This window comes from Geospiza fortis, unplaced genomic scaffold (genome assembly GCF_000277835.1).
Source record: "Geospiza fortis unplaced genomic scaffold, GeoFor_1.0 scaffold361, whole genome shotgun sequence".
In the NCBI taxonomy this organism is placed as follows: Eukaryota; Metazoa; Chordata; class Aves; order Passeriformes; family Thraupidae; genus Geospiza; species Geospiza fortis.
In genome coordinates, this window is record NW_005054356.1 from 2,683,575 (window position 1) to 2,709,142 (window position 25,568).

The 25,568-nt window shown below is 46.9% G+C and overlaps 1 protein-coding gene across 2 annotated transcripts; it reads right to left on the bottom strand.

Moving 5' to 3' along the window:
• Positions 1-4,200: 4,200 nt before the first annotated feature.
• DOK5 (docking protein 5) lies at positions 4,201-24,942 on the bottom strand. 2 transcript variants are annotated; one of them, XM_031059128.1, is made up of 8 exons: positions 24,748-24,942; positions 15,137-15,244; positions 10,935-11,049; positions 10,728-10,847; positions 9,840-9,990; positions 7,284-7,419; positions 6,227-6,347; positions 4,201-4,795 (listed from the first exon to the last, which is right to left on the bottom strand). In XM_031059128.1, the coding sequence occupies exons 1-8, from the start codon at positions 24,811-24,813 to the stop codon at positions 4,689-4,691; spliced, it is 924 nt and encodes a 307-aa protein (XP_030914988.1). In that variant the 5' UTR covers positions 24,814-24,942; the 3' UTR covers positions 4,201-4,688. The 2 variants fall into 2 exon arrangements, with proteins under 2 accessions (XP_030914988.1, XP_005423694.1); XM_005423637.2 differs by having other exon boundaries at positions 9,840-10,029.
• Between the last annotated feature and the right edge of the window lie 626 nt (positions 24,943-25,568).

The window sequence follows — 25,568 nt, forward strand, 5'->3', positions numbered from 1 at the left end:
AAAGGGCTGCATCAGGCATGTCTTGAGTTAATCACAACAAAAATGACATTTTGGAGGCAGGGATTCAGGAGGTGTTGAGGTGTGGAGGGATATTCCAGACCAAAACCTTCTCATGTGCTGCCCCAAACTGTGAGAAATTGCATTCAGTGTCTCTGATGGCTTTGTCCACCTGAAACTGTCCCATTAAACACCCCCTTTTAATACCCTGAATTAAAACCCATATTAGGATTTTAATATCAGCAAAATCTTCCCATCACCAGGGTGGCAGTGGCTCCTGCACAGTGACTGGGTCCAGCTCCTGATTTCCTAGGAGTTAATTAGTGCACGACTCAGGGAAAGCAGGTTGGACATTTCCTGGGGTTTAGATTTGGGTTAAACCTCCACCTGCAGATCATTTAGAGATCCCTGCTGCAGCAAGCACAAAACAAACAGCAGAGGGAGGCTGAGGTGCAGCAGGGCCGGGGCAGAACCTTGAAGTGGTGAAAGGCAGAGAACAGAGCACAGGAGGAGATTTCAGGAGCTCCTTCTCATCTCCAGCTCGCCCACAGACAGGGCAGTGATATTTAATATCTCCAACCTCAGTCATATGCTCAGCAGCAATTCCTAATAGAAGAAATGGCTTTTTCTGCAGCAACAATAAAGGCAGGTCTCTTGGGAAAGAGGAAATAAAATGTTTTTGTTTGTCTAAAATATGAGCTGTGATAATAAATAGCTGTTCCATACAGAAAGTGCCATTCAAATAAAACCCTGCACTTTCCTTTTGATAGGATATTAAACGTGACACTGAGATCCCTGCCCAGCTCCCATTACCCCACAGACACCTCTTGGTTACACACATTTTGTTTTACTGGCCCTCCCATGCAATATGAGCCTATTCCTGCCTTGTCACTAATTCCTGGTGCACATTTCCACAGCTCCAGAGCCTCCTCAGGGGAAAGGAGTACATGGAAATACGACACATTTAAGGAGTAGATTGATGTGTGTTTATGCAGATGGACCCTCTGGAATAATTTATATTTTGGTGGGATGATTGCTCAGCCAAACCCATCTGAGTGGCTTCAGTTTTTGCAGTGCAAGAACAACACCAAAGTCAGAGGACAGAAATAAACACAAAATAAAGTGGCTCTCCCAGGGAGCTCAAGGAACAAAGCTGCCCTCAGCAGTGGAGGTATTCAGCACTGAAATAGAAATCAATCAGATCTGTTATTTTAATCTACTTCCCAAAAGTTGGAGCAGCAATGCTCCAGCACCTCCAGAGTGAGAGAACCTTTCCTTACTCCTTCCCTGCTCCAATCCTCCAGATGTAATTACTTCAGACTCCTGCCCTGATTCACAGCCCCCTGAAATTGGTGCAGCCTTTTCCTCTGGCTGCTGAACTCGCCGTCTCCCTGCACTGTGGCTGCCTAAGGAGTGGAACTAATACAGTTTAAGGGTGCATAATTCCCATTCATGTCAGAAAGGAGAGGATTTCTATGGAGATCAGCATTGCCCGGTTGCGTGGCTAATCACTGCCTCCCCACTCCACAGGCCAGGGAAATAAATGTTTTTTTCCTGGGAGTGAATAAATTCAGAGGTGACAGCTGAAGTGATGGAAGTTAATGGGGAGAGCAGCAATTCAGTGGGAGGAATAATAAATAAACCCTGAGCTCTCAGGACACTTCACCACACCTGGGGGAAAAGGCTCTGCCCTGCCCAGAGCATCCCCACAGAGAGGAACAGGCGACCCCAAACCCAAACAAACTGAGAGGAAAAAAGGGGGAATCCTTGGAGTGAGAAAGGGCTCTGGAACGAGCAGGGCTCTGGCTCAGCTCCATCCTTTCTGCACTCCTGGAGCAGAGATTCCCTGTATCCCCCTCCTGCCTTGCTCTGGGGGATACAGGGAATTTCACCATCTGCAAGGATCCTTTGGAGCTCACAGGAAAGGCAGCAGCAACAGGAACAATGCCTGGGCAAGCAATTCTGCACCTTGCATGTGGGGAAACAAATCTGTGTGCATCGGCAGGACAGCCTGGGGTTTATTCTCTGATTCAGGATGGTATTGCCCTCCAGGTTTTACTTTCCAGAAGCATTTGAATGGTTCCATGAAGGAAAACAAGTGGAGAGTGGGTGGTGAGAACTGTGCCAACATAACCCCCTAAGAGACCAGGCAGGTCACAGCCTCACCTGGGAGCACCCAGTTACCAAATTCAGAAATCATCTCATGTTAAACCCCAGTTTCACAGCCTTAAACTGCTCTCTCACCTTGGTTAATCAGAGAATCAGAATCACCTGCTTTCATTTTTCTGTCCCAGCATGTTTTTTTTTTTAATTTTCCCCCTCCTGTTCACAGCCACAACTTCACATCTATTTTAACCACAGCTCCATCCCCTGCCAGAATAGCCGAAGCAGCAGCAGCAGGCTTTGGGTACTCAGCAATTTGCTGGCTCCAGAGCAGGATCTCAGCACATCTCCTGCTGGCATCCCGCGGCAACCTCTGGCATTGCACCCAGCCAGACACTCCCGGCTCCTCCTGCTCATCCCCTTATTCCCTTATCCCCTCATTCCCTGTATCTTGCGGCTGAAAAACCAAAAATTCATCTCACCAGCACGAGTAAAATAAGTTTTGTGATGGCTTAGAGCAGATGAACCCCTCCCTCCTTTTACCTGCAAGATTCCCAGGGTGTGGGAAAGCTGGGAAAACACTCATGGACAAAGCAACCACCCTGAATGCCTCAGCACCTAATTCTTTTTCTTTTTTTTTTTTTTATTGTCAAAACTTACTATCTTTCTTTATAAGTTTTTTTAAGGCTAAACTATTTAATTAAGACATGACACTTAGATTATTTTTACTTTTAACTTACTAAGTAACCACTCCAAGTCCACAGTGCGGACTTTTTTGTCTCATTACAAAATACTACTTCAACTTATGAAGAAGAAGGTGAAGGAAAAGGTAAAGGAGAACAACTAGTTTCTGCCTTAAAATTTTTATCTTGTTTTATAAATATTACTATATTTTAGAACCTTAATCTCTAAGTTTTCTACTACATGACATTTCACACTCCTAATCATACTACACACTTGTAATCCCAGCTCTATCCATCAATTTTGGAAGCCTTCTCCACAGCCTCAGGTCAAATGTAGTGTTTTTCTTCTGGGGGTCAAGAGTTTGTCAGCACAGAGTCTCAGGCTCTCAGCCTCCAGATGTCCAACATCAGAACCCACAGGCAATCAAAAACAACCACCACAAACTTTTCCCTGCCTTGGTAAATCCAGAAGCAATCAATAGAGCCGAGGCTCAGGTTCTAATTGGAGCCTCCTGTCTGAAACCAGCTTTCCTTTAAACACCACAGGGCTCGTGGCAGGGGCAGAATATTCCCTAAAAAGCAGAGAATGCTTCATTAGTGTTGCTGGGAGCAGAGGATCAATCTGCCCTCGTGGAAGTTAACGAGAAGAGCAGATTTCACATCCTGGCCCTGATCTCGGTGCCCGAGGCTGCAGGGTTGTTAGCACTCCCCGAAGCGCTCAGCACCAGGGCCCAGGTACAGCTCTGCCCGAATTAATTCCATCTGTGTGACTATTTAACTGACTGCCAACCTGCCTGCAAGCCACAAATTCCAGAGATGCCCACCTTAAATATTAATGAAGCTTTTCTGCTGTAAGGTGCAAGGGAAAGGAAAGCAAAACACAATTATAAGAATAAGCATTGACAGCAGGGAAAGCTGGAAAAATAAAAGGTGTTTCATTCAGACAAATGCTAAACCAACCCACTTCAATCACTGCCTTCCCTCAAGGAGGCAAAAATTGCTTTGTTAAATCTTGATCAAGAAAAAAAAAATGAAAGGCCTCCTTTATTTAAGGAAAAAAAAAGGTTTGAACTATGATAAAAATAAGGATGAACATAATCCTTATTTACAATAAATTAAGTTTATCTTTGCACTGTGGGGTACCTTCCCCAATGATGGCAGATTGATTTTATTTCCTTCATTTGCCTGGCACCACTCTCAGGGTTTGGCTTCCCTGAGAGCCTCCATTCCACTCCAGCTCTGTTCCCACAAAATTCCTGCACGTGGAAATCCAGCATTTACCTTTTGCTATTTTTAACTCTAAGCCCCAGACAATTATTCTGCCCTAGAAGAAAATTAGCTTGTGCTAATTGCATGACAATAAAAAAAAAATAACCAACCAAACAAAAAAAACACCCAAAAACCACTGCACCACAAATTGCGTGGGACTTTTTTATTTTCAATGTTTACAGAGATGTAAATAAATACAGGAAAGAGGAGATTCTTTTGAAAGAAATCCATCAAGTCTTCAAACAGGAAAAATTGTATCCAAGAGCTGCTTCAAACTGGCCACCATTCCAGAGGTCAGGGTAACAATAATGGGAATAACTCAAGGTAAGCACTGCCACAAATCGGTGTCAGGAGCCAAAATAACCACACTACAGCAGATTCTCACATATTTACAACATACCTATCATACAAAATCAGTGGGAGTGTTCAGGGAGTGATTTCTCCTCTGTCCAGGGTATATAAAAGATACACCAGAGGGTTTGGTGGCTTGGTTCCTCTCCCCAACATCCACAGCGTTTCTGCTTTTGGCAAAGTTTAAAAAATCCTTTGTATTGCGGGAATTCTTCATCCAACCTGGACTTTTCTGTGTTTCCACCCTCGGTTGCCATCAGCCCTGTCATGCCCTGGGGCAGCTGCTCAGAGGGCAGAGGCGGTGAGGCTGTGCCTGGGCTCCTCTCGCTGCTCTGAGCTGCACGATGGGAAGGTGTCCGTGGGGCCATGGAGCTTCAGGGGGCTGGGAACACCTTCAGAGAGCCAGGGGGGGAAAAACAGCCCAGTTAAACACAGCACCCCAGGCAGGACTTACACACACATCAGTTAATTCAGTCTAACCCTGCTTAATCTGCTGCTCCAGCTCAGAAATACCCACGCAGATTTTCTTTACCCCCTCCTTCAGAACAGAAACTTTTATAAAAATCAAATTGATAACTTTTTTTTTCAAAGTTCTGACGTGCATTTAAAATGTAAAAATGCTCTCTTAGATCCTCTTTTTTCCCAGTCTAGCAAGCAAGATATTTTTCTAAATATAAACCAAGTGGTTTGTACCCCTGCAGTCTATTTCTCTCGTGCCAGCTCCGTGCTGGATTATAAATAAAGGGCTCGGTGGAAAAGCACAGACTGTGCCCCGGGCTGCCACCAGCAGCTCCTCCTGCCATGCCCCCATCCATGAACAGCTCCGGGCAGGCAGGGAAGCGCTGCTTCCATCCTCCATCCCTGCTCCGCACGGAGCTTTCCGTGGGCTGCCTGCCCCCTCTGCTGCTGGAAAGAAAGAAACGGGAAAAAATTTCCTTTAAGGCTTTTGTTGTTGTTGTTGTTGTTGTTGTTGTTGTTAGGGTTTTTAATTCTGAAAACAAACACAACTCCACGGAGCTGACTTTGGCCCGGCTCCTCTGAGGTCTGAGCATCTCCTTTGATTTCCCCTCGTTGCCCTGTTCTGGGGGATGTGGTTGTTTTGGGTGAGTTTTAACAAGCACACAGGATGAACGATGAAGGTTCTCAGGACAAGGCAGCCATGCAGAGGAGGGGAGCCAGGTGGTACAAAAAGCACTGAGAGTTTGGGGCAGGTCTGTCCTGAGCTTCCTCTGCTCCAGGACGAACACCCCCAGCTCCTCACAGCGTTTGTGCTCCAGACCCTTCCCCAGCCGTGGTGCCCTTGCTCCAACACCTCAATGTCCTTCCTAAAGCGGGGACACGGCACCCAAACTGTCCCTGCTCCTGCTGGCCACAGCATCCCCAGGTGTCCATCCCAAACAGGACACGTCCTTGTCCCCAGAGAGCTGAGCAGGGTTCAGGTGAGTGCCACCCCCATGAGTGTCACCCCCATCAGTGCCATGGAGCAGAGCAGCGTTCAGGCTGCCACCCCCATGAGTGCCACCCCCATGAGTGCCAGCCCCATGAGTGCCACCCCCATGAGTGCCACCACCATGGAGAACAGCAGCGTTGAGGCTGCGTGTCGCCTCCATGAACGTCACCCTCATCAGCGCCACTCCCATGGAGCAGAGCAGTGTTCAGGTTGACTGTCACCTCCATGAATGTCACCCCCACCAGTGTCATCCCCGTGAGCATCGAGTGTCACCCCCAGGGAGCAGAGCAGTGCTCAGGCTCAGTGCCACCCTGGGCAGTGTCAGGGCTGTCCCAGCGTCCCCGGGGCAGTGCCTGGCTGGCAGTGTCCTCACCTGGCAGCCCCAGCAGGTGCCCCGTGCTGTGCTGGCGGGTGATGTGGTGCCAGTAGGCGCTGCGGGGCAGGGGCACCACGGTGCCCAGGGACACGGCCCGCTCGCTCCTCCTCAGCTGCAGCTGCAAGGCACGACAGGGTCAGCGACACCGGCAGCACGTTTGGCTCAGCAATTGCTTGTGACAGCAATTCCAGCTACACATATTGCACCAAATGTTATAATCGAGCAGAATTTAATAATGTTAACGTTAATATTAATAATAAATAATGGAATAAACTAACTTTGTACCCACAAACATTGACGAATGTGTGTGTCCTTGTTGTTTTTATCAGGAATTGTTTTTAACAGGAATTCCAGTTATACATATTGCCTTAAATTTTATAATCAAGCAGAATTTAACAACAACAATAAAGTAGTATTATTATTATTACTACTACTATTACTAAAAATTGAACGAACTAACTTTGCACCCACAAACACTGAGGAATGTGCGTGTCTTTGTTGTTTTTATCCTTGAATGGGAATTCTAGTTATACAGATTGCTCTAAATTTAATAATTAAGCAGAATTTAATACTACTACTGCTACTGCTACTACTACTACTACTACTACTACTACTACTACTACTACTACTAAATAGAATAAACTAACTAACTTTGCACCCACAAGCATTGAGGAATGTGCATGTCCTTGTTGTTTTTGTCCTTGAGCAGGAATTCCTGTAATTCCTATAATTCCAATTATACAAATTGCCCTAAATTTTATAATTGAGCAGAATAATAATAGTAATAGTAGTAGTAATAATAATAATAATGATAATAATAATATTAATAGAATAATAATACATTGGATAATAATATATTGGATAATAATATATTGGATAATATTACTTTTAAGAATTATATGCAGTAATAGTAATATACAATAATAAGAATATTAATAATAATGTAACAATTACACTGCTAATGATGATTATAGTAATACCAATAACAATTCCCCTGAACAGCCCAGTGTGGGTGGGTGCCCAGAGTGGAACCCCCTCCCCGTGCCCGCCGTACCCTGGAGTCCTTGGCGCTCTGCAGCAGCCGCTGGTGCTGCTCGGCGATGGCCAGGGCGGCCGAGTGCACCTTCTGGTAGATGGCCTCGCCATGCCTGGTCTGGAAGATGAAGAGCCCCTCTCCCGTGTCACACATCCTGCAAGGCACCAGCACAGCCCAGGGGCAGCGGGAGGGTCCGGCCCAGAGGGAGCCAGAACCTCCCCGTGCCACCCCAAAATTCCCTCGCACCAGGGGGAGGAAAGCAGGAGGGAACAAAGTTATGGCCACCCTTTGTTCCTGCCTGTTCTCAACCAGGAGGGAACAAAGTTATGGCCACCCCTCTGTTTTCTGCCTTTTCTCAATCAGGAAAAGGAACAAAGTTATTGCCGCCTCTGTTTCTGCCTTTTCTCAGCCAGGAAATGGAACAAAGTGATTTCCACCCCTCTGTTTTCTGCCTTTTCTCAACCTGGAAATGGAACTTGGGATTATTTACTAAGGAGGTAATATAAGAGTGGATCTTTATCAGAAGGCCTGCAGGGCAGTTGTGGAAAGATGCCCACAAAAGCCACCCCCACAGGGGGGGAGGGAATTTTATAATTTTTAGAAAAGTAACATAATTAATGAAGAGCTCCAATTAGGAGGACAAGTGGTGATTTGCAATTTTGGCAATTTTGCAACTCCCCCCCAGGTCAAGCCCCTCCTCTGGGGTCCCTCCTGGCACTGGCTGTGCCCTGTCCATGAAATATCTCCAAGAGTGGTTTGTTCTCAACTTTGGCTCCCAGCAAGAACCAAGAGAGCGCTGGGGCCCTGTGCCCCCAGCACTTGGAGCTCTGCTATTTGATTTGTCCTTCTGCCTAGGGAAAAGCCATGGAAAACCACTGGGAACAACAGGCCACAGAGCTAGAAATGGATGTGCAAAGAATACAGGGAACAGAGAAAAAAGGCAAAAACTAAAGGGCATCATCTGTGCCTCTGTGCAGCCCTGGTGCATTCACCGACACTCTCAGCTGCTCCTTCACAAGGGCAAAGGCTCTGGAGAGCTCCTGCACAGACCCAGATTTTTATATTTAGGCTCTATCTGGAATCTGTGTCACACAGGATTAATTTGTCTTCTCCTTTTGGACTTTTAATGAGTTCTGCAGACTTTTGTCTTCCTCTTGAAACAATAAATACAATTTTTATTTGGGTTTTTTTGGAGGTGCACATATATATACATATATAAGTATATATATATACATGTTCCAGTAATTTAACTGGTTTTTATATTTATTTCACCATTTTAATTGGGTGTGGGAGGGTGTGTTACACTTGTTTCAATATTTTAATTTGCTCTGAGGGGGTTATATTTGTCTCAGTGTTTTAATTTGGGTTTTTTTTTTGGGAGGGTTTATACTTGTTTCAATATTGTTGGAAAATCTTAGGAGGGGTTATATTTGTTCAGTAGTTTAATTGGGTTTTTTTTTTGGGGGGGTTATATTTGTTTCAGTAATTTAATTTGGTTTGGGGGGGGTGTATTTGTTTCAGTATATTTACTGGGTTTTTTTGGGAGGGTTTATACTTGTTTCCTATTTTAATTGGATGATTTTTGGGAGGGTTTGTATTTCTCCAGTAGTTTAATTGGCTTTTTTTAATGGAGGGGAGGGTTATATTTGTTTCAGTATATTAACCACATGTTTTTTGAGCGGGTTTATGCTTGGTTCGGTATTTAAAATAGTTTTTTTTGGGGAAGGGTTATATTTGTTTCAGTCTAGTAATTTGGTTTTTTGGGAGGGTTTATACTTGCATCAATATTTAATTGCATGTTTTGGGAAGGATTCATATTTGTTTCACAATTTTAATTTGGTGTGGGGGAGGGGTTATATTTGTTCCAGTGTTTTAATTGGGATTTTGGGGGCACTTGTATTTGTTTCACAATTTTGATTAAGTTTTTGGGGGGATTGATATTTGTTTCAACATTTTAATTTACTTTTTGGGGGGGTTATATTTGTTTCACCATTTCAGTTAGTTTTTTGGTGGAGGGGATTTATCCTTGTTTCACCACTTTAATTGCCTGTTTTTTGGAGCAATGGCTCCAGGCTGGCCTCTGGCTGCAGATCGGCTCCCAAACCTTGGAAACCCTTGGGAAAGGCAGAGCAGCACCCAAGCCTGTTAGCGTTCGGAAACATATAACCACGAAATGCTCACATGTCCATGCTTTTATTGAGAGCTCTGGGTGTCAGGGGTATTATTCAACCCAAATCTGACTCTGACCATACATTCGAGATTAACGTGTTTTTATATCCTATCGTTACATAACTTTCGTGTTAATTATTAAACTTATATTGTTCTATTGTACACATAGATTTCAGTCAAGCATGGCCCCTCGTGGTTCCCCTTTAAATTTCTAACATAGTTTCCTCACGATTCTTCTTATGGTTGTACAACAATTATATTTAATTACTAAACAACCATCACATCTAACAATTATTTATCATACTGCTTACGCAGGTGCAGTGATGTGGCAAAACACAAAGCCTAACATTTTCAGAGTCTGCTTTTAACATTTTCCAGGGTCCCCATTCTCAAAAGGCCACCTACCTGCCCGCCTCGAAGGTGAACCAGGCTGGGTCCCGCCCGTAGCGCCGCAGGGCACTGAGAGGCCACGAGACCAGTTTGACTCTGGGATTCTGGATGTCCCAAAGACAGATATTCTCAAATGTTATCTGCAAGGTACATTCCCCATGCACATCTAAATTAGGGGATGGCATCAAATACACATTGAATCTCTCTGGGAGAAAAACAAAAGGTTAGTCTAAAATCCCTGCCCAGCACATGTGCAAGTCATTCAAGGAATTTCCTATTTTCCATCCCTATTTGTTTGCACTTAAGAGCTATTCATTCCCACACAAAGAATTCCTCCCTGTAACTCTGCAAACCCCACGTTTGGGGCAGTCAAATGCTGCACCCAAAGGGCACCAAATATTTGTGTGTGCACTCAGAGCCTGAGGAGAAGTGCACCAGCATAATCCTGGTATTTGCAAACAGCTCATAAAGTTGTGAGCAATTTGTGAATAAATCCAGTGCCTGAGCAGGTAATGAGCTCATTTGCACAGGAAAGTGGAGTAGCCATGGGCTCAGGTTTTGCATGCAATTACTGTTATTTATTGTTCTCTTTACAAAGCCTCAGCCACTGACATCACACCAAAAAACCACACAACAAATCGTTCCCATCTCCAAGAGCAACTAACTGATCTGAGAAAGGGAACTGCTACTCCAAAATAATTCTAGATAACTTATTTATTATCTCTGGTAGCAAGAGCCAAAAATAAACCCCCCAACCAACCAAAACCAACCCCCCCAAAACAAGCAAAGAGGGCTTAGAAAACCAGTTTTGCTCCTCTTTATTCCCAATATCCGTATGTACAGTCTAAAGGGCTTGAAAATAATGCAATAAAAAATTCAAAAGGTCAATATTTCTGTACCTACCACTCTGCTCCCTCTCTACTCCAGATGCCAACAAGTCAGGCTCTCCAAGGCTAATGTCATTAATTCGTGTTCCCAGGCACTCCATCTGCAGCACCTTGCACCACTCATCTGCCTCAAGCTCTGCACAAATGCCCAGAAAATCTGTGTGTGGGTACATCACGTTTATAATTTCACAATCAGTGCTCTGAGCGCGGCTGTTTGACCCACCTGAGTCACAAGCGAAGGTTCTGGAGGTGTCATCACTGAAAGAAATGCCCACTGCGTGCTTCTTGGTGCCTTTGGGCAGCCTCGAGATGTTCTTCACGTTACTGAGCTCCGTGACCTGGAGAAGCACAATTTGGGATTTGAATGAGGAGCTTGGCAAGAGATCTGTGCACTCCTGGCTGGGCAAGGGGAGGAGAGGAGGGAGAGAAGAGGGAGAGGAAGGTGAGACAGCATCAGCAGGCTCAGGATCTCTGGGATGGCTCTGGAGGAGATGCAGCCCTGCCAGGAATCACCTCAGTGGGAAATTCCAGGGGAAATTCCATCCTCCCCTGGGAGATGCAGCAGCCACGTCCTCCACTGTGGTGGTGTTCCCAGGGGTCCCAGGAGCAGGGAAGAGATGAGAATCTTGACTCCGTGTTTCAGAAGGCTGATTAATTATTTTATGATATATATTATATTAAAAGAAAATGATATATTAACACTATACTGAAGAATAGAAAAAAGGATTTCATCAGAAGGCTTGCAAGGAATGGAAAGGAATAAATAACAAAAGCTCCTGACTCTCAGAGAGTCCAGGACAGCTGGACTGTGATTGGCCATTAATTAGAAACAACCACATGGACCAATCACAGATGCACCTGTTACACTCCACAGCAGCAGATAACCATTGTTTGCATTTCATTTCTGAGGCCTCTCAGCTTCTCAGGAGAAAAGATCCTAAGGGAAGGATTTTTCAGAAAATATCACGGCGACACTCCAGCTCTGCAGGACATCAGTGGGACACCATCCTGAGGGAACTGCAGCCAAGGGAAAGGTGGAACCAGAGCTCCCTGCAGGCCGAGCAATATTCACACGAGGGGCAGGAGAAGCACCAACCTGGGGCAGCAGGACCAGAGAGGCGGAGATGGAAACCCCAAGGATTCACCATGTGGAGCTCCAGCACTCCCAGCTCCAGCACAGGGGGAGAACAGTGGAGAAAAGCTGCTCTCTATATTTTTTTTTATTGAGGGAAAATTGAGGGTTTGTTAGACTGGTCCACTTAAAAAAAAAAAAGCAAAAATAAAATCACAGTTTTTGTTATCAGAAAGTGTTTTAGTGTTAAAGATTCAGAAACAGATTTCTGTTGTTTGGAAAAAGAGCTTTTACACCCAAAGCCCTGAACGTGGTGCCTCACTCCTCACTCCCAGCTAAGTGACAGCAGGCATTAAAATAAATGTTCAACAGCTCCTTCTTAGCAGAGTGGTCAGACTGGAAACATTTCATTTGCTGCTGATACAGTTTTGTCTGGAAAACAATTACAAGTCCCACAATCCAATTTTCCAAATGGATTATTCCATAAGCAGGCAGAAAGGACTGTTTAAATGAGTCCTGCTGTTCCAAGGCAAGATTAATACAATCAGATTAAAACCCAACCCCTCGAGGGCTCAGTGTATTCCTGTCAGCAGGACACAATTAGCTCAGTTTTTATTGGAATGTTGAGGATTCTTCTGGCACATCACTACGGCAAAAGAAATAAGAATTTCTTCCTTCCTCCGGTATTATTTTGTTCGAGGATGTGGCAATTTGTGGTTGCTTATTTATTTTTAACAAGTGAAAACCAGACACTCACCTGAAGAGCAACTCTGTGCAGATTTTGCAGCCTGAATTCTAATTATTTTCCCTCCCTTGTGGGACCAAAGGAATTATGTGGGCAATTTGCTTTGTGTATGCAAATTCCCAGTTCACTCCATGAACCCCAGCTGAGTGTTCCCACATTACCTTTATTTTAGGGCACTGTGACCTTTCCACTTTTAAAAAATAGAGCAACATTAGACGAGAAAGGATTTAAAGGTTAATATTCCACCAAAAGAATTATTTCTGTTTGACACCTTATTTCTGTTTTGCACCTCCAGTGGTGAGGATGTCCCCTTTAGGGTTTTATGATGGATTAAACTTCCCCCAGGACTGATGAGGGCTCTTCAAGTTTTGGATTTTTATCAATTATTTTATCAATAATTTTATGCTATCAATAATTTTTCTCAATTATTTCATCGATAATTTCATGCTATCAATTATTTTATCGATAATTTTATGTTATCAATAATTTTATCAGTAATTTTATGTTATCAATTATTTTATCAATGATTTTATGTTGTCAATTATTTTATCAATAATTTTATGCTATCGATAATTTTATCGATAATTTTATGTTATCAATTATTTTATGCTATCAATAATTTTATCAATTATTTTATCAATAATTAGCAATGATTTCCATAAGAATCATTCAGCTACAGCCTCATACAGAGCAGCAGGGACAAGTTCTCCTTTCCCAGCAGCTCATATTTAACACTCTCAGAAGCTCCATCATTCACATTTAAATTTCACACATTTACAAGGCTTATTTAACAAAAAAAAACCTGCATTTTTATCCACCTGTGCTCTTTACACATGAGCACATTTTGCCCAGAAATGCCATTTAATATTCATTAGCTCCTCTCAGGGAGGTTTGTTAAAAATAGAGGAGCCCTGTCAGTTTGGAGAGCTGATGACTCCAAACCTCACTCAATATCCCAGCTCAGCTCCCTCTCTGCCTGAAAATACACTCAAAACCCAAATGAAAATCAGAATTTTCCCACTTTTCATCAGCCTGGAAGTGTCCAAGGCTTGGCTGGGCAGGGCTTGGAGCAGCCTGGGACAGGGAAGGGGGCCCTGAGGTGGAACTGGGTGATTTTAAGGTCCTGTCCACATGATTGGCAAAGTTCTGATAAAAAACCACACTAAAATTGTGTGTCGGTTCTCAGGGACTGATTTTGGACTTTGTTCATCATCCATTCCCATCAAATCAGCTCCTAGAGAGATCCAGAAACTCAACTGGTAGGAGAAGGATTAGTTTGAAATGAAGTAAGTGTTAAGTAGGGACAAACTTGGCTTAAAACAAAAATCCCTCTGTGGGATTTTGAGTTTTTTCATGATTTTCAATTTTTTTCAGATTTTCATGAAAATCTGAACTCAATTTTCAGGTTTTCATGGAGCCAGTGAGGCTTTCCATGGCGCTTTACCATGAAAAAAATCTGAAAATCTGAAATTTTCAGGTTTTCATGGAGCCAGTGAGGCTTTACTCTGCACATCCAGGCTGCTGGGGGTTAAACACCTGCAAACAGGTGCTAACCCATGGAATTTCATGAAAGAAGAGAAGAAATTCCTGAATTTCTGCTTCGTTCAGGTTCCTCTTGGGTTTCACACCCATTAGCCAAGGTGCTGCTCATATATTGCATTGACACAATGGGGAAAATACAGATTTACATCAATAATTGACAGAGTTATAGTAAAATATTATAATAAATAGTAATAATTAGTTAAAGTAAATGCAGTGTTTGACACAGGGCTGAAGTTCTTGCACACACTGTGTGCAAGCCCCCCCACAACAAAGAGAAAAATCTCATTATTTCTGAAGCTGCCTAATAGAAATGTGAATAATTTCTGGGCCTGATTTATTAGAAAAAGCCAAGGTTTTATGACCAACCAGCTCCAGGTTCTGTGGCGTTCAGAGGCAGGATTCCCCAGATTTCCTCCCAGATCCCTGCCAGGGGGAGTGCAGAGCCTCATCCAGCTCCTGGGAATTCATTTATGCCCATAATTCCCAACCTTCGGTTTCTGCCTGCAATTATAATGAATTAAAAGGTTTCTTATTTCCACCTCCATGCCCAGGAGAATGACACATGGGAACTCCCAGGTGAGCAGGAGATGTGCCTCATTCCAGAGCAGTGGCTGCGGGGAAATTCTCCATTCTTTTAATGCCAGTGGATTCAGCAGAGCTTTTCACTGCTGTGAAAATGTCCTTCATGTCTGCAGCTGCCTCCAAAAAGGCAAAATCCCAGGAAATGGGAAGCCCCAGGTGCCTTTGGAATTCCCACGTTCCCTGGGATGGCCTTTCCTGTAAACAGGAAGAGCAGGAGCCACTGCAAAGTATTTCAGGTGTGATTTTAAAGGGCTGAGGAGAGGAACGGCCAAACGCTTCGGCAATAAAGTCATTTTCCACTTGCTTGCTACAAAGAACATTTATTTTGCCTCTACCTCACTGAATGAAAGCACACACAGAGGTTTAGGACCTTAAGAGTTAAAAAAAAATCCATTTTCAGGCTAAGTAATACACAAAAGTTTAGATTTTAGTAAGTAATAAAAGTAATAAAGCAATAAAAGTTTGAGAGAACCTTGTGCCTTACCTTGTGGTAGCACCTGAAGTAGGCAGCTCGCTCATCTGAGAACTTCTCCAGCCTCTTGGGCCCTTTGCTTGAAGCTTTTTTGAACACTAACCAGCATCTCTGGTAAATCTGGAGGCACAAAAGAATAAAACTGGCATCACCACTGCCCTGAGCATCACCAGCACTCACAGAGAAGGGAAATCCTCAATCAGCTGTGGACCCCCAGGAGTTCAGAGGGAACACAAGGCCAAGCTGTGGGGGAGCTCCATCCTCCTTCTCTGGGTCCAGCCAAAAATCCTTGTGTGCGAGGAGGCTTTTTGTGAATTGTGTATTTTGTGAGCTCTGTGCATGGTGTGAATAAGGGTCGCATGAAGGAGCAGGAACTGAATAATGGACAATGAAAAAAGCAGATTATTTAAGTGTAGAACCCAGGACCATCCTGTCACTTTGCTCCCAGGGCCTAACTGAATTTAAATCCAGCTCATTTGGGGCAGGCTCTGTGCAGGGGGGTTTTAAAAGCAGCTTTTCCATCTCTCCAGCTCCTGCCACATTCCCTGCAGCCCTCCCAGAGCTCTCGGGGGAGCCCTGCCTGCAGAGCACGCAGGAATTACCAGCCCTGCCAACTGCTCACAGCCCACTCTCCATCAGCAACACCTGGCAGCTTCAAAATAAACCCAAACTGCCACCAAAATCAGTGGGATTTCGAGAGCAAAACAAAAAAATAACCAGACAGGCCTTCAGCAAGTGGCTCACAGCACAGATTCAGTGATCAGAGACCACAGCATCCCAGCCATCAAATACCATTTATTTTACTTTTTCAAGTCCATTCTCAAGCTATATAGTTGGTTTACCAGTAAACAATTAACCAATACCACAAAATATCTCTCCAAATCTTTCACAATTCATTATCAATCCCACTGAAAAACAGAATATCTAAACCAAATTTCTCCCTGAAACACCCTATGAACCTCAACATTTAGAAATCCCTAATCCTTATATTGATCCTTAATATGGTTAAGTAAAGCAGAAAAAAACTCTTCTGATTAAGGCCATCAGGGGAGAGAAGAGCCATTCCAAAAGAAAAGCCAAGAAGCATTTAGAGCAGAAACCCTCCCTTGCCAGGGAATGCTGAAAAAAAACCAGCCAGGCTGGAGCTCAGGATCAGATTTGGCTCCTTGAACATCTGCTAAGCTTTGTACAAGGCACAGTTAATTCTGGGCATGAAACTGGATAGGAGAGAACCAGCCTGGGACTGTAACTGGGCAGGAGAAACAGCAAAGGCTTCCCTGAGGCTAAAGCTGGGCTCTGGGCAGGCAGCTGGTGCTGCCAGCAGCTGGATCTGCAGCTGGATGTGCAGCTGGATGTGCTGCCCAGCCACGGCACAGTGCTGGGAACAGCCCGGTGTGGGATCAGGGAGCTGCACTGCAATGATTCCTGTGTGCCAGAGTATCTGATTCTCCAGCTCCACAGGCCATGGGGCACTGCTGCAGCTCATTAACAGCTCGCAGAGCTCACTAATTAGGGCAGGGGATGCTCTGGGTGACAGCCACGCCAGCCCTGCCAAGGACACTCCTGCTACAGCAGGCACAGCTGGGAGCTGCCCCACGCCTGGGCTCCCTCACAAACTCAGCTGTTCACCCCCCACAGCACACAAACATCTGCAGGAGCTGCATTTCAGAGCTGCACTTGCTGTATTTCAGAGCTGGACTCGAAATTTTAAGATGACACCTCAGTAGATCCCAAAAAAAAGGCAGAAGTTGCACAGGAACAAACCCTTTCTGTCAGTAAAGCAATTTTTCCAGCACTGAGCTGTGCCAGCATCCAAAGCCAGCCAGGGGAAAAGGGCTGCAGCTGCTCCATCCTTGAGCAGCCCAGCTGTACCTGAAAACAGGATAAAAAACCTGCAAACCTGGGTGATGATGCTTGTTAGGAGCTGCCTGCAGAGCCCAGGTGACAAACGCCCTGCAAGCATCCCACAGCAGATGGGAAAATGGGAATAACTTCCCACTCCGGGCCTGCTGTCACCCTCTGGCACCAGCTGTGAGCTGCAGGGAGCAGCAGAGGGGTTCCTGTGATCAGTGCAGCCCCTGCCATCCCTGCAGACAGCTCCAGGTGTGCAGTGAGCCCTGGCTCAGCACCAGGCAAATTCACCCCGCTCCTCCCCATCTCCCCACAGCCCTGCAGGCAGAGCTCAGGGCCCGGGGAGCAGCTGTGGAACCCCAGGGATGGGCAGGAAGGAGCAGATGGAGCTGCCAGGGGGTGCCAGCAGGCTGGGCTGCACCAGGGCGGGCCTTGGCAGGGGGGAGAGGGACCCTGGCACATCTGGAGTGACCCTGCCCCTCTGCTCAGCACATCTGGAATGATCCTGCCCCTGTGCTGGGCAAATCTGGAATGATCCTGCCCCTCTGCCCAGCACATCTGGAGTGATCCTGCCCCTCTGACCAGCCTGGGAGGCACATCTGGAATGATCCTGCCCCTCTGCCCAGCACATCTGGAAGGATCCCTCTGCCCAGCCCCATGAGGCACATCTGGAGTGCTGTCTCCAACTGTGGGCTCCTCAGGACACAAAGCTCCTTTTTATTTGGTTTTTTTTTTTTTTTTTTTTTAGGGTTTTGGGTTTTTTTGGTTCTTTGTTTTTTTGGTTCTTTGTTTTTTGTTTGTTTTTGTTGTTGTTGTTGTTGTTTTGCTTTGGTTTGGTTTTTTGGGGTTTTTTGTTTTGTTTTTTTTTTCTTTTGATTTAGATGAATGGACCAATACTGAGTTAAAGAAGCACTGAGGATTGCAGAGGCAGTATTTCCCTGGTAGAATTCCCTCTTCCACCCTCTTCCATCCCTCCTGCCCTTTTCCAGGTTGCTCCATGGACAAACCCAGCTTGTATGAGTTTCTCATGTCCCAGCTGGGTAATTAAAGACACAGTTCAGGAGTTCATTCACATTTAGGAAGATGCAAACTGGACAAAGCTGCATTAGAAGTGTCTATAGAAGCTTTACACTCCTGCATTTGCCAGGGAATAGCCACCGAGCCGGGAGTCTGCACTCACTGGGACGAGCTCATTCAGAACACATTAATTCAGAACATCAGCAAACATCCCCCCTCACCTTCCTGGACGCATTCACAGCAAATTTTCCTTTGCCAGACACAGAGAATTCATTGACAGTTCCCCAGACAAACACTACTTGGCGAGTGAAGGGACAATTTAACCTCTTACACTGACACTACTGAGGGGCAATACCGCTCTTTTTACCCTATTGATCTCCTGAACTGAGACAAGTGACATCATCAGGAAAACAACAACAACAAAAACCCCACCAATATTCATTTCAACGGCTTGAACTCTCACTGGCATTTCTGACAGCACTTGATGAAGCCAGACAAGAAGATAATGGAACAGTCCATCATCTTCCCCAGCATTCCTGAAGCTACACAAACACCAAATTAAGATGTCAGGCTCAAATTAAGATGTCACTCCCAGGAGCAGCCCTTGCATCTGTTACTTTCTTTCAAGTGTTTCCACAGCCTCTGCAAAATGTTATTTATCCCTGATCTCACTGCAGGGCAATGCCCCTGCACAGCAGAGGGAGAATGTCACACTGGGAAAGGAGCTGGTGATGAAAAGGCTCCAGAACCACCACAGAGTGAATTTCACGTGTTTATGATCAGGTTCCCTTTCTCTTTCACTGCCTGTGCAATCATCCCTGACACACCTTGCAGGCTGGGGCTGTCACCTCCAGAAATCACAAGTTTTTCTACCAAAGGAAGAGGAAATAGGGAAAGGAGAGCCAGGATGCACAACCAGCAGGTCAGGGAAGCGTTTGGGATAAAGGGAAAAGGGTCAGATTTGCTTTAAACTTCTTACAATAAAATATATATCTTAAACAAGCTAGTAAATGGGTAAGAAGCACTTGTTTAGGAGTCAATTCAGCCCATGGAAACATTTGGAATTGATTTACTTCACAAATTAAGCCCATCTTCCAAAGAACACAGAAGGTGATTTATCTGAAAACAGGCTTTAAAGCACAAAAAACCCATTCCTCCTCCTAAAATGTGCCAGAACTTGTTACAATAAAATACATATCTTAAACAAGATAGCAAATGGGTAAGAGGTACTTTTTAGGAGTCAGTTCAGCCCACAAAAACACATGGAATTGATTGTTTGACTTCACAAACTAAGCCCATCTTCCAAAGAACACAGAAGGTGATTTATCTGAAAACAGGCTTTAAAGCACAAAAAACCCATTCCTCCTCCTAAAATGTGCCAGCATCAAAGCAACAGTTCCATACTCCAAACCACGATCTGTATAATGTTTGGGGAAAACCAGGAACAGTTCTGAGCTTTGTCCTTTTTGGGTTTTGGTGGGGTTCTTTGGGAACCAGTTAAGACCCTCATCACTCCGTGGTGCTCCCACAAGTCAAACACCAAAAGAAACAAAATGTAATTCCACCATGGGAGCTGCAAAACTTCCTTGCACCTCCTCAGAGGCAGGCTGAGCACCCTGATCCCCCAGCCCAGGCGGGACCCCATAAGGACACCTGTCACCGTGACATTTCATGAAAAATCCCTTCTCCAGGATCTCTTCTCCTGGGAAGCTTCAGCTTCTCCCTGTTTTGCTGCTTTGGAATGTGATTTGGAGAATTGCTTACCCAGCACGTGAATTGTTTTAATTTAATGGCCAATCCCAGCCAGCTGCATTGGACTCTCTGTCATGGGTTTTTATATTCATTCCTTTCTAGCCTTTTGATGTAACCTCTCTTTTCTTTTATAATATATAATAAATATAATGTAATGTAATATGATACAATATAATGTGATATAACATAATATATAATACAATATAATGAATACAATATAATTAATATAATAAATGTAATATAGTAAATGTAATATAATAAATAAAATATAATAGCATAGCATAGCACATCATATAAATATATCAGCCTTCTGAGAACTTGGGAGTCAAATTCTCATCTCTCACCTCGTCCTGGGCGCCCTCCCAACCCCACAACAGACACAGACCTGGCCTCTGATCCCACATCTCTGTGCCACACAAAACCCAAAGGGTTTTCTGCCCCAGTGCCCAGAGGGAGCTGCTCTGGCCTTGGCTGGGATCCCTCCCCTCACCAGCTCCAGGAAAATGCTCCAACCTCCCCAGGAATGTTCTGGATCCCATCCCTGCTGCCACTGACGAGCTCCAAGCAATAAGAAACCTTAATATCTGTGAATATATTCTAGCACCTTATCTGGCAGCTCGGGAGAACTCTGAATTTCCAGGGGCATTAATATCCTGCAGGTTGCACTTGGTGCCTGAGAAATCTGTTCAGTTTTTCCCTCTCTCCAACTTCCAGGCTGAAAGGAGCTGCAGAGGTGAACAGAGTTTTATTAAGAAAGCTGCTTCAAATGGAGACACAGGCAACTTTTTCCCTTCTCCTTCCCCCTTCCCCCAGCCTTACATCATTCTTCTTTCCAGTTTTCACAGCCCAGGCTCTGAAATCCTCATATTAACTCGCTGGCACATGTATTCAAGCACCAAATCTCTCCCTCCATATGGTTCCAGTCCTGCAGATTGTCTCTCCCCCGCCCTACCTCTCCTCCCACAGGGTTTCACAGCCCCAGAGCTGCGCAGAACTTGTCACAGTACATGTCACAGGCAACGTGCAGCACCAGGCTCCTCAATGAGCCTGCCACAGCACTCACTTTAATTAAAACCGAGCACAGCAAGCCCGGAGAGCTCCAATCTCTCTGCAGCTTCCACAATCAATCGTTTCTGCTGAACTGGACGAGCCCTGAGCTCCGTGCAGGAGTTTCTCCTAATTTCCAGGCACAGGCAGAAGTTTTCTCATCTAAAATGAAGGTGTGCAGCCAGCACTGGTGCTCTGTGGGAACAACCCTGGACAAAAATGCTGAATTTTCCCAGCTCAGCCTTGGCCACTGTGCACCAGGGAACTCCACACCCAGCACTCAACTAAACACAGCAAGACCCCACACCCTCCTCATTTTAGGTGAAAGTTTAATATTGCCAGGAAACCACTAATCAAAGCAAAGCAGGCAGTCCAGAAAACCGAGAACTAATTTATTTTTTTTTTTCTGAGTTTTTTATCAATCCAGAAATCCTTGAGCACTGCTGACAGCACTTGAGCATTTCCCAGGAGCAAACAGCTGGCTGCAGAGCTGTGGCAGCCCCAGCTCCCTCCTGGCACACGCTGAGGGCTGAATTACCACAAACCCCTGCAGACAGGGGCTGCCCAGGAGCGCCCTAATGCTGGAGGACACCACATTCCTTCCCCCTGATGTGATGAAGATGTTTTGGGCCAGCCAGGCCCCTCAAGCACAGAAACCTGACCCCCACAGATCCCATTTCTGTCCTCAAGGAGGGTCACACTAAAGAGGGAACAGCTCCACTGCTGCAGCCCCAGCAGTCACATCTCCCACCAGAGCTCAGGAGTGGGTACAGAAGGGGAACAGCCTGGGCAGGGGGTTCAAACCCAAGAAGTGAGCCTGGAACCAGAGAGTGCAACGCAAAAAGTGAGCCTGGAACCAGCACACATTTCCCTGGTACAGCTCCTCACATTTACCAGTGCTACAAACCCCTCCACTTCAAAGATCTGCTCCTGTTTTGATTTTAATTTTATTTTTAATTGAGCCAGCCCAAGCTAAAGAGAAAGCTCAGCTGTGTTCACATCCCAAAAATGGGAAGTCAAGAACAGCTTTTCCACCAGGGAAACATCTTCACGATGCACTCCCCCTCAGAAAGGTCACACCTGTACCACAGAATGAGGCATGAAATCAAGAGCACAAAAAGGACTTGTTAGACAGAGAGAAGCCATAAAGCTTCACGCACGGATATAAATCCCTGTATCAGCTGCAGAGGCACTGAGTGTCCCCCTCCCCTGGCAGAACCCCTCCTGGCAAAGCAACGCTGATTTTCCGCTGCTTTGGAGCACCCTGGGGTTGGTGCCTGTGCCCTGCCAGCAGCTCTGCAGCACACAGCCCCCTGTGTGGCACTGCCAACGACACCCCAGCCCCACACCAGCGGCTCTGGGAATGATCTTCCTCCCTACAAGGATGGAAAGAGTCAGGAAGAGTGAGCTTTCTCCTGAATAAATTCGGCTCTGCACAAGACACGTGTGGTACAAATGTTGCTATGGAAACCATTCTATTAAATAATATTCAATTAAACTCGCACGTTTGAAGCACGCAGGAAGAGTTCAGGTGCAAAGCTAATTAGCCTAAATTCAATTTTGGAATTACAAAGTAGGGCCTTCCAGAACTGTCACGTTCCTTTCAGAAGAGGCTGGCATTTGAGCAAGCCGCTTCCCTGCACCCCTTGCATTCCAAATGTGGCACCTGCACCCCAGGCCCTCAGGAAAGCCATTTCTCCAGGGAATTTGTGGCTCCCAGTTCCCTTGGAGATGGAATTGCCACAGAGGCACAGGAGAGCAATGCTCTGATGGCAGCTGTGCCACCAGCACATGGGAGTGAATTCAGGGACTCCCACTCACATCCTGCCACACAGGAGGGAGCAACCAGAATCCTGCAGGGGCTGCAGCAGCCTGGTCCTTCCTGGTGTTTCCACAGCCTGGGGAAGTTGTCTGAGAGTTGTTCTCCTATACTCTGAAATATTTTCTTCCCTTTCCAGCACCTGGGTGTCCCACAGCCCTCCCCAGCTGTGGGAAACAACCTGTTGGCTGTTTAAACAAAAACACAACAACAAAATAATTTGTTTAAACAAAAACAAATAACAAAAAAAAAACAAACAAAAAAAACCCCAAAAAACAAAAAAAAAAAAAACCAAAACCAACCTGTTGGCATCAATTCGTCACCCTGTGAAGGAGCCAAGCTGACAGCAGCCACCGAGTGAGACTGAATTCAGCTCTCGCTCAGCCAGCCCCAGGTGTCCCATCACAGCTGCAGCCAGGAGGAAGGGGCACCAAGGAGCAGGGACAGGCTCCAGCCCTGCCTTCAGAGAGCCCAGACTGATGATAATTACCCATTGCTGCACATCAGGGCACTGGGCTGGCAGCAGCTCACAGAAAGTGCCACACAGGAAGAATCTGCAGCCACATCTGCTCTCGAGTCATGGGCCAACACTTCCCAAGCTGGAAACTAAGCAGCCCTGAATTATAACCTGTGTATGGTCCATAAAAAACCCCAACAAGGCAGCAAACCTACACTTTGTAGGCTGTAGGTCCATAAAAAAGAGGAAGAATATTTCAGATAATGCCCTTTCTAATGACACCACATCCAACCCATCCGTTTTGCAGGGAGAGCAGGCTGGAGACTCAAGTCTTGCTTTTAATGTCTTTTAAAAAGGTCGATTTAAGAAGCACCTCCCAGTGTGCTCTGAGTAGAGGAAGGAGAGAAATGACTCCTTTACAGCTGTCACATGCACGTCTCCTAAGAGGGCATCCAGCCTTCCTCAGCAGCAGCAGCACCCTCAGAGGGGTCTGGAAAGCCTCAGTAAAGGAAAGGCACCAGCAGTGCCAGCATTCACAACTGCTGTGGGCTCAGATAAACCTTACTCACACCTTCACTGAGCTTCGCTGTTACAGCATGGGAAAATGCATCACAGTTTAATCTTACTCATCCTGTACACCAGAGCGAACTGAACACTGATGTGTGCTCAGTAATGGGGCTGAATCAGGACACAATTGTGCCCAATTTACTACAATGACATTCCCTCAAAATGTCACAGAATCGCGTGGTTTTACAGAATGAGCTGTGCCTGCCAGTGCAGGGATGAGAAATCCAGCCTGATGGAAGACTTCTCAATTTTTTTCTGTTTCCAAAGCAGCCAGGAAGATGCAAGTTCCCAAAACTGCGGAGAAGTCATTGCCCACAATGGGTACAGCAAGAGAAGGGAACTGTAACTGCAGTGGGTTTCAGAGGACCACAGCCACTCCCCCGAAATGAACAAATTCTGAACTGCCAACACAACAGTGTTTAATAAGCACAATAAATCACTTTCTTTCCGGTCCTGAGAGGCCAATACACCAAGTGAAATGTTCAATACACACAGAGCCCCCCTCCAGGCGCATCCCCCCGGGCCAGGCTCCCGCAGGGACACGGAGCTCTCCAGCCCATCCCCTGCCGGGACACGGGGGCTCGGGGGAGCCCTGGGCTGGAGGAGCAGCCCTGGAATTTCAGAGCTCAGCCCAGCCCAGGTCCTGCCCTGCCGCTCCCGGCACATCCACAGCCGGAACGGGGAACACGCCACGGCACCAGAACAGCCTGGAAATAACCTCAATATTACACCAGCACCTAAGGGGGGCTGCGGGAATTTTCATTCCGCGCAACTCAAGCGACTCTAAAAGCCTCGAAAACACCGCCCGGAGCTCCCGCACCCCCAGCCCTGCCCGGAGCTCCCGCACCCCAGCCCGGAGCCAAGGGCAGGGACGGCGGTACAGGCAGAGCAGCATCCCCGGCTGCCGCGGAAGAGAGAGGAGAAAATAAATATATCCATCCACACCTATACATAATGCATATTCAGGTGCCTTCATTGTTCTCTCCTCATCTTTTTGTTTCCTGCGGAAAAACCCACCCAGCTCCGTTTGCAAAAAGAGGACAAAGGAGTGGCAGGGGAAAAGAAATAAACAGCAAAATGCCCAGCCCTGGGCAGGCTCTCCCGGGCACTCACCCCCAGCCGGCGGCTCCGGATGCGCACGTAGCCCTGCTTGACGATGTCGTTGAAATTGGAGGCCATCCTGGCCCGGGCCAGGCGGCGGCAGCGCCGCTCAGCCCGCCCGCATGGCCGAGCAGCGCCGGCCGCACCCGGGAGAGCGGAACGGAACAGAACAGAACAGCACCGCCCCGGCTGGGACAGCACCGCCCCGGCTGGGACAGCACCGCCCCGGCTGGGACAGCACCGCCCCGGCTGGGACAGCACCGCCCCGGCTGGGACAGCACCGCCCCGGCTGGGACAGCACCGCCCCGGCTGGGACAGCACCGCCCCGGCTGGGACAGCACCGCCCCGGCTGGGACAGCACCGCCCCGGCTGGGACAGCACCGCCCCGGCTGGGACAGCACCGCCCCGGCTGGGACAGCACCGCCCCGGCTGGGACAGCACCGCCCCGGCTGGGACAGCACCGCCCCGGCTGGGACAGCACCGCCCCGGCTGGGACAGCACCGCCCCGGCTGGGACAGCACCGCCCCGGCTGGGACAGCACCGCCCCGGCTGGGACAGCACCGCCCCGGCTGGGACAGCACCGCCCCGGCTGGGACAGCACCGCCCCGGCTGGGACAGCACCGCCCCGGCTGGGACAGCACCGCCCCGGCTGGGACAGCACCGCCCCGGCTGGGACAGCACCGCCCCGGCTGGGACAGCACCGCCCCGGCTGGGACAGCACCGCCCCGGCTGGGACAGCACCGCCCCGGCAGGGACAGCACTGCCCCGGTAAGGACCGCAACTCCTACCGCACCGCCCCTCCGAACACCCCGCACCGCCCCGCAGCTGCAGGC

What these genes read in the sequence shown, in the direction of transcription:
- DOK5 (XM_005423637.2), bottom strand. Translation starts at nt 24,813, where the DNA reads ATGGCCTCCAATTTCAACGACATCGTCAAGCAGGGCTACGTGCGCATC. An exon ending in TCCGGAGCCGCCGGCTGGGG is followed by an intron (nt 15,245 to 24,747) that starts GTGAGTGCCCGG and finishes TTGTGCCTCCAG; the next exon opens with ATTTACCAGAGATGCTGGTT. An exon ending in AACCTTCGCTTGTGACTCAG is followed by an intron (nt 10,848 to 10,934) that starts GTGGGTCAAACA and finishes GCATTTGTGCAG; the next exon opens with AGCTTGAGGCAGATGAGTGG.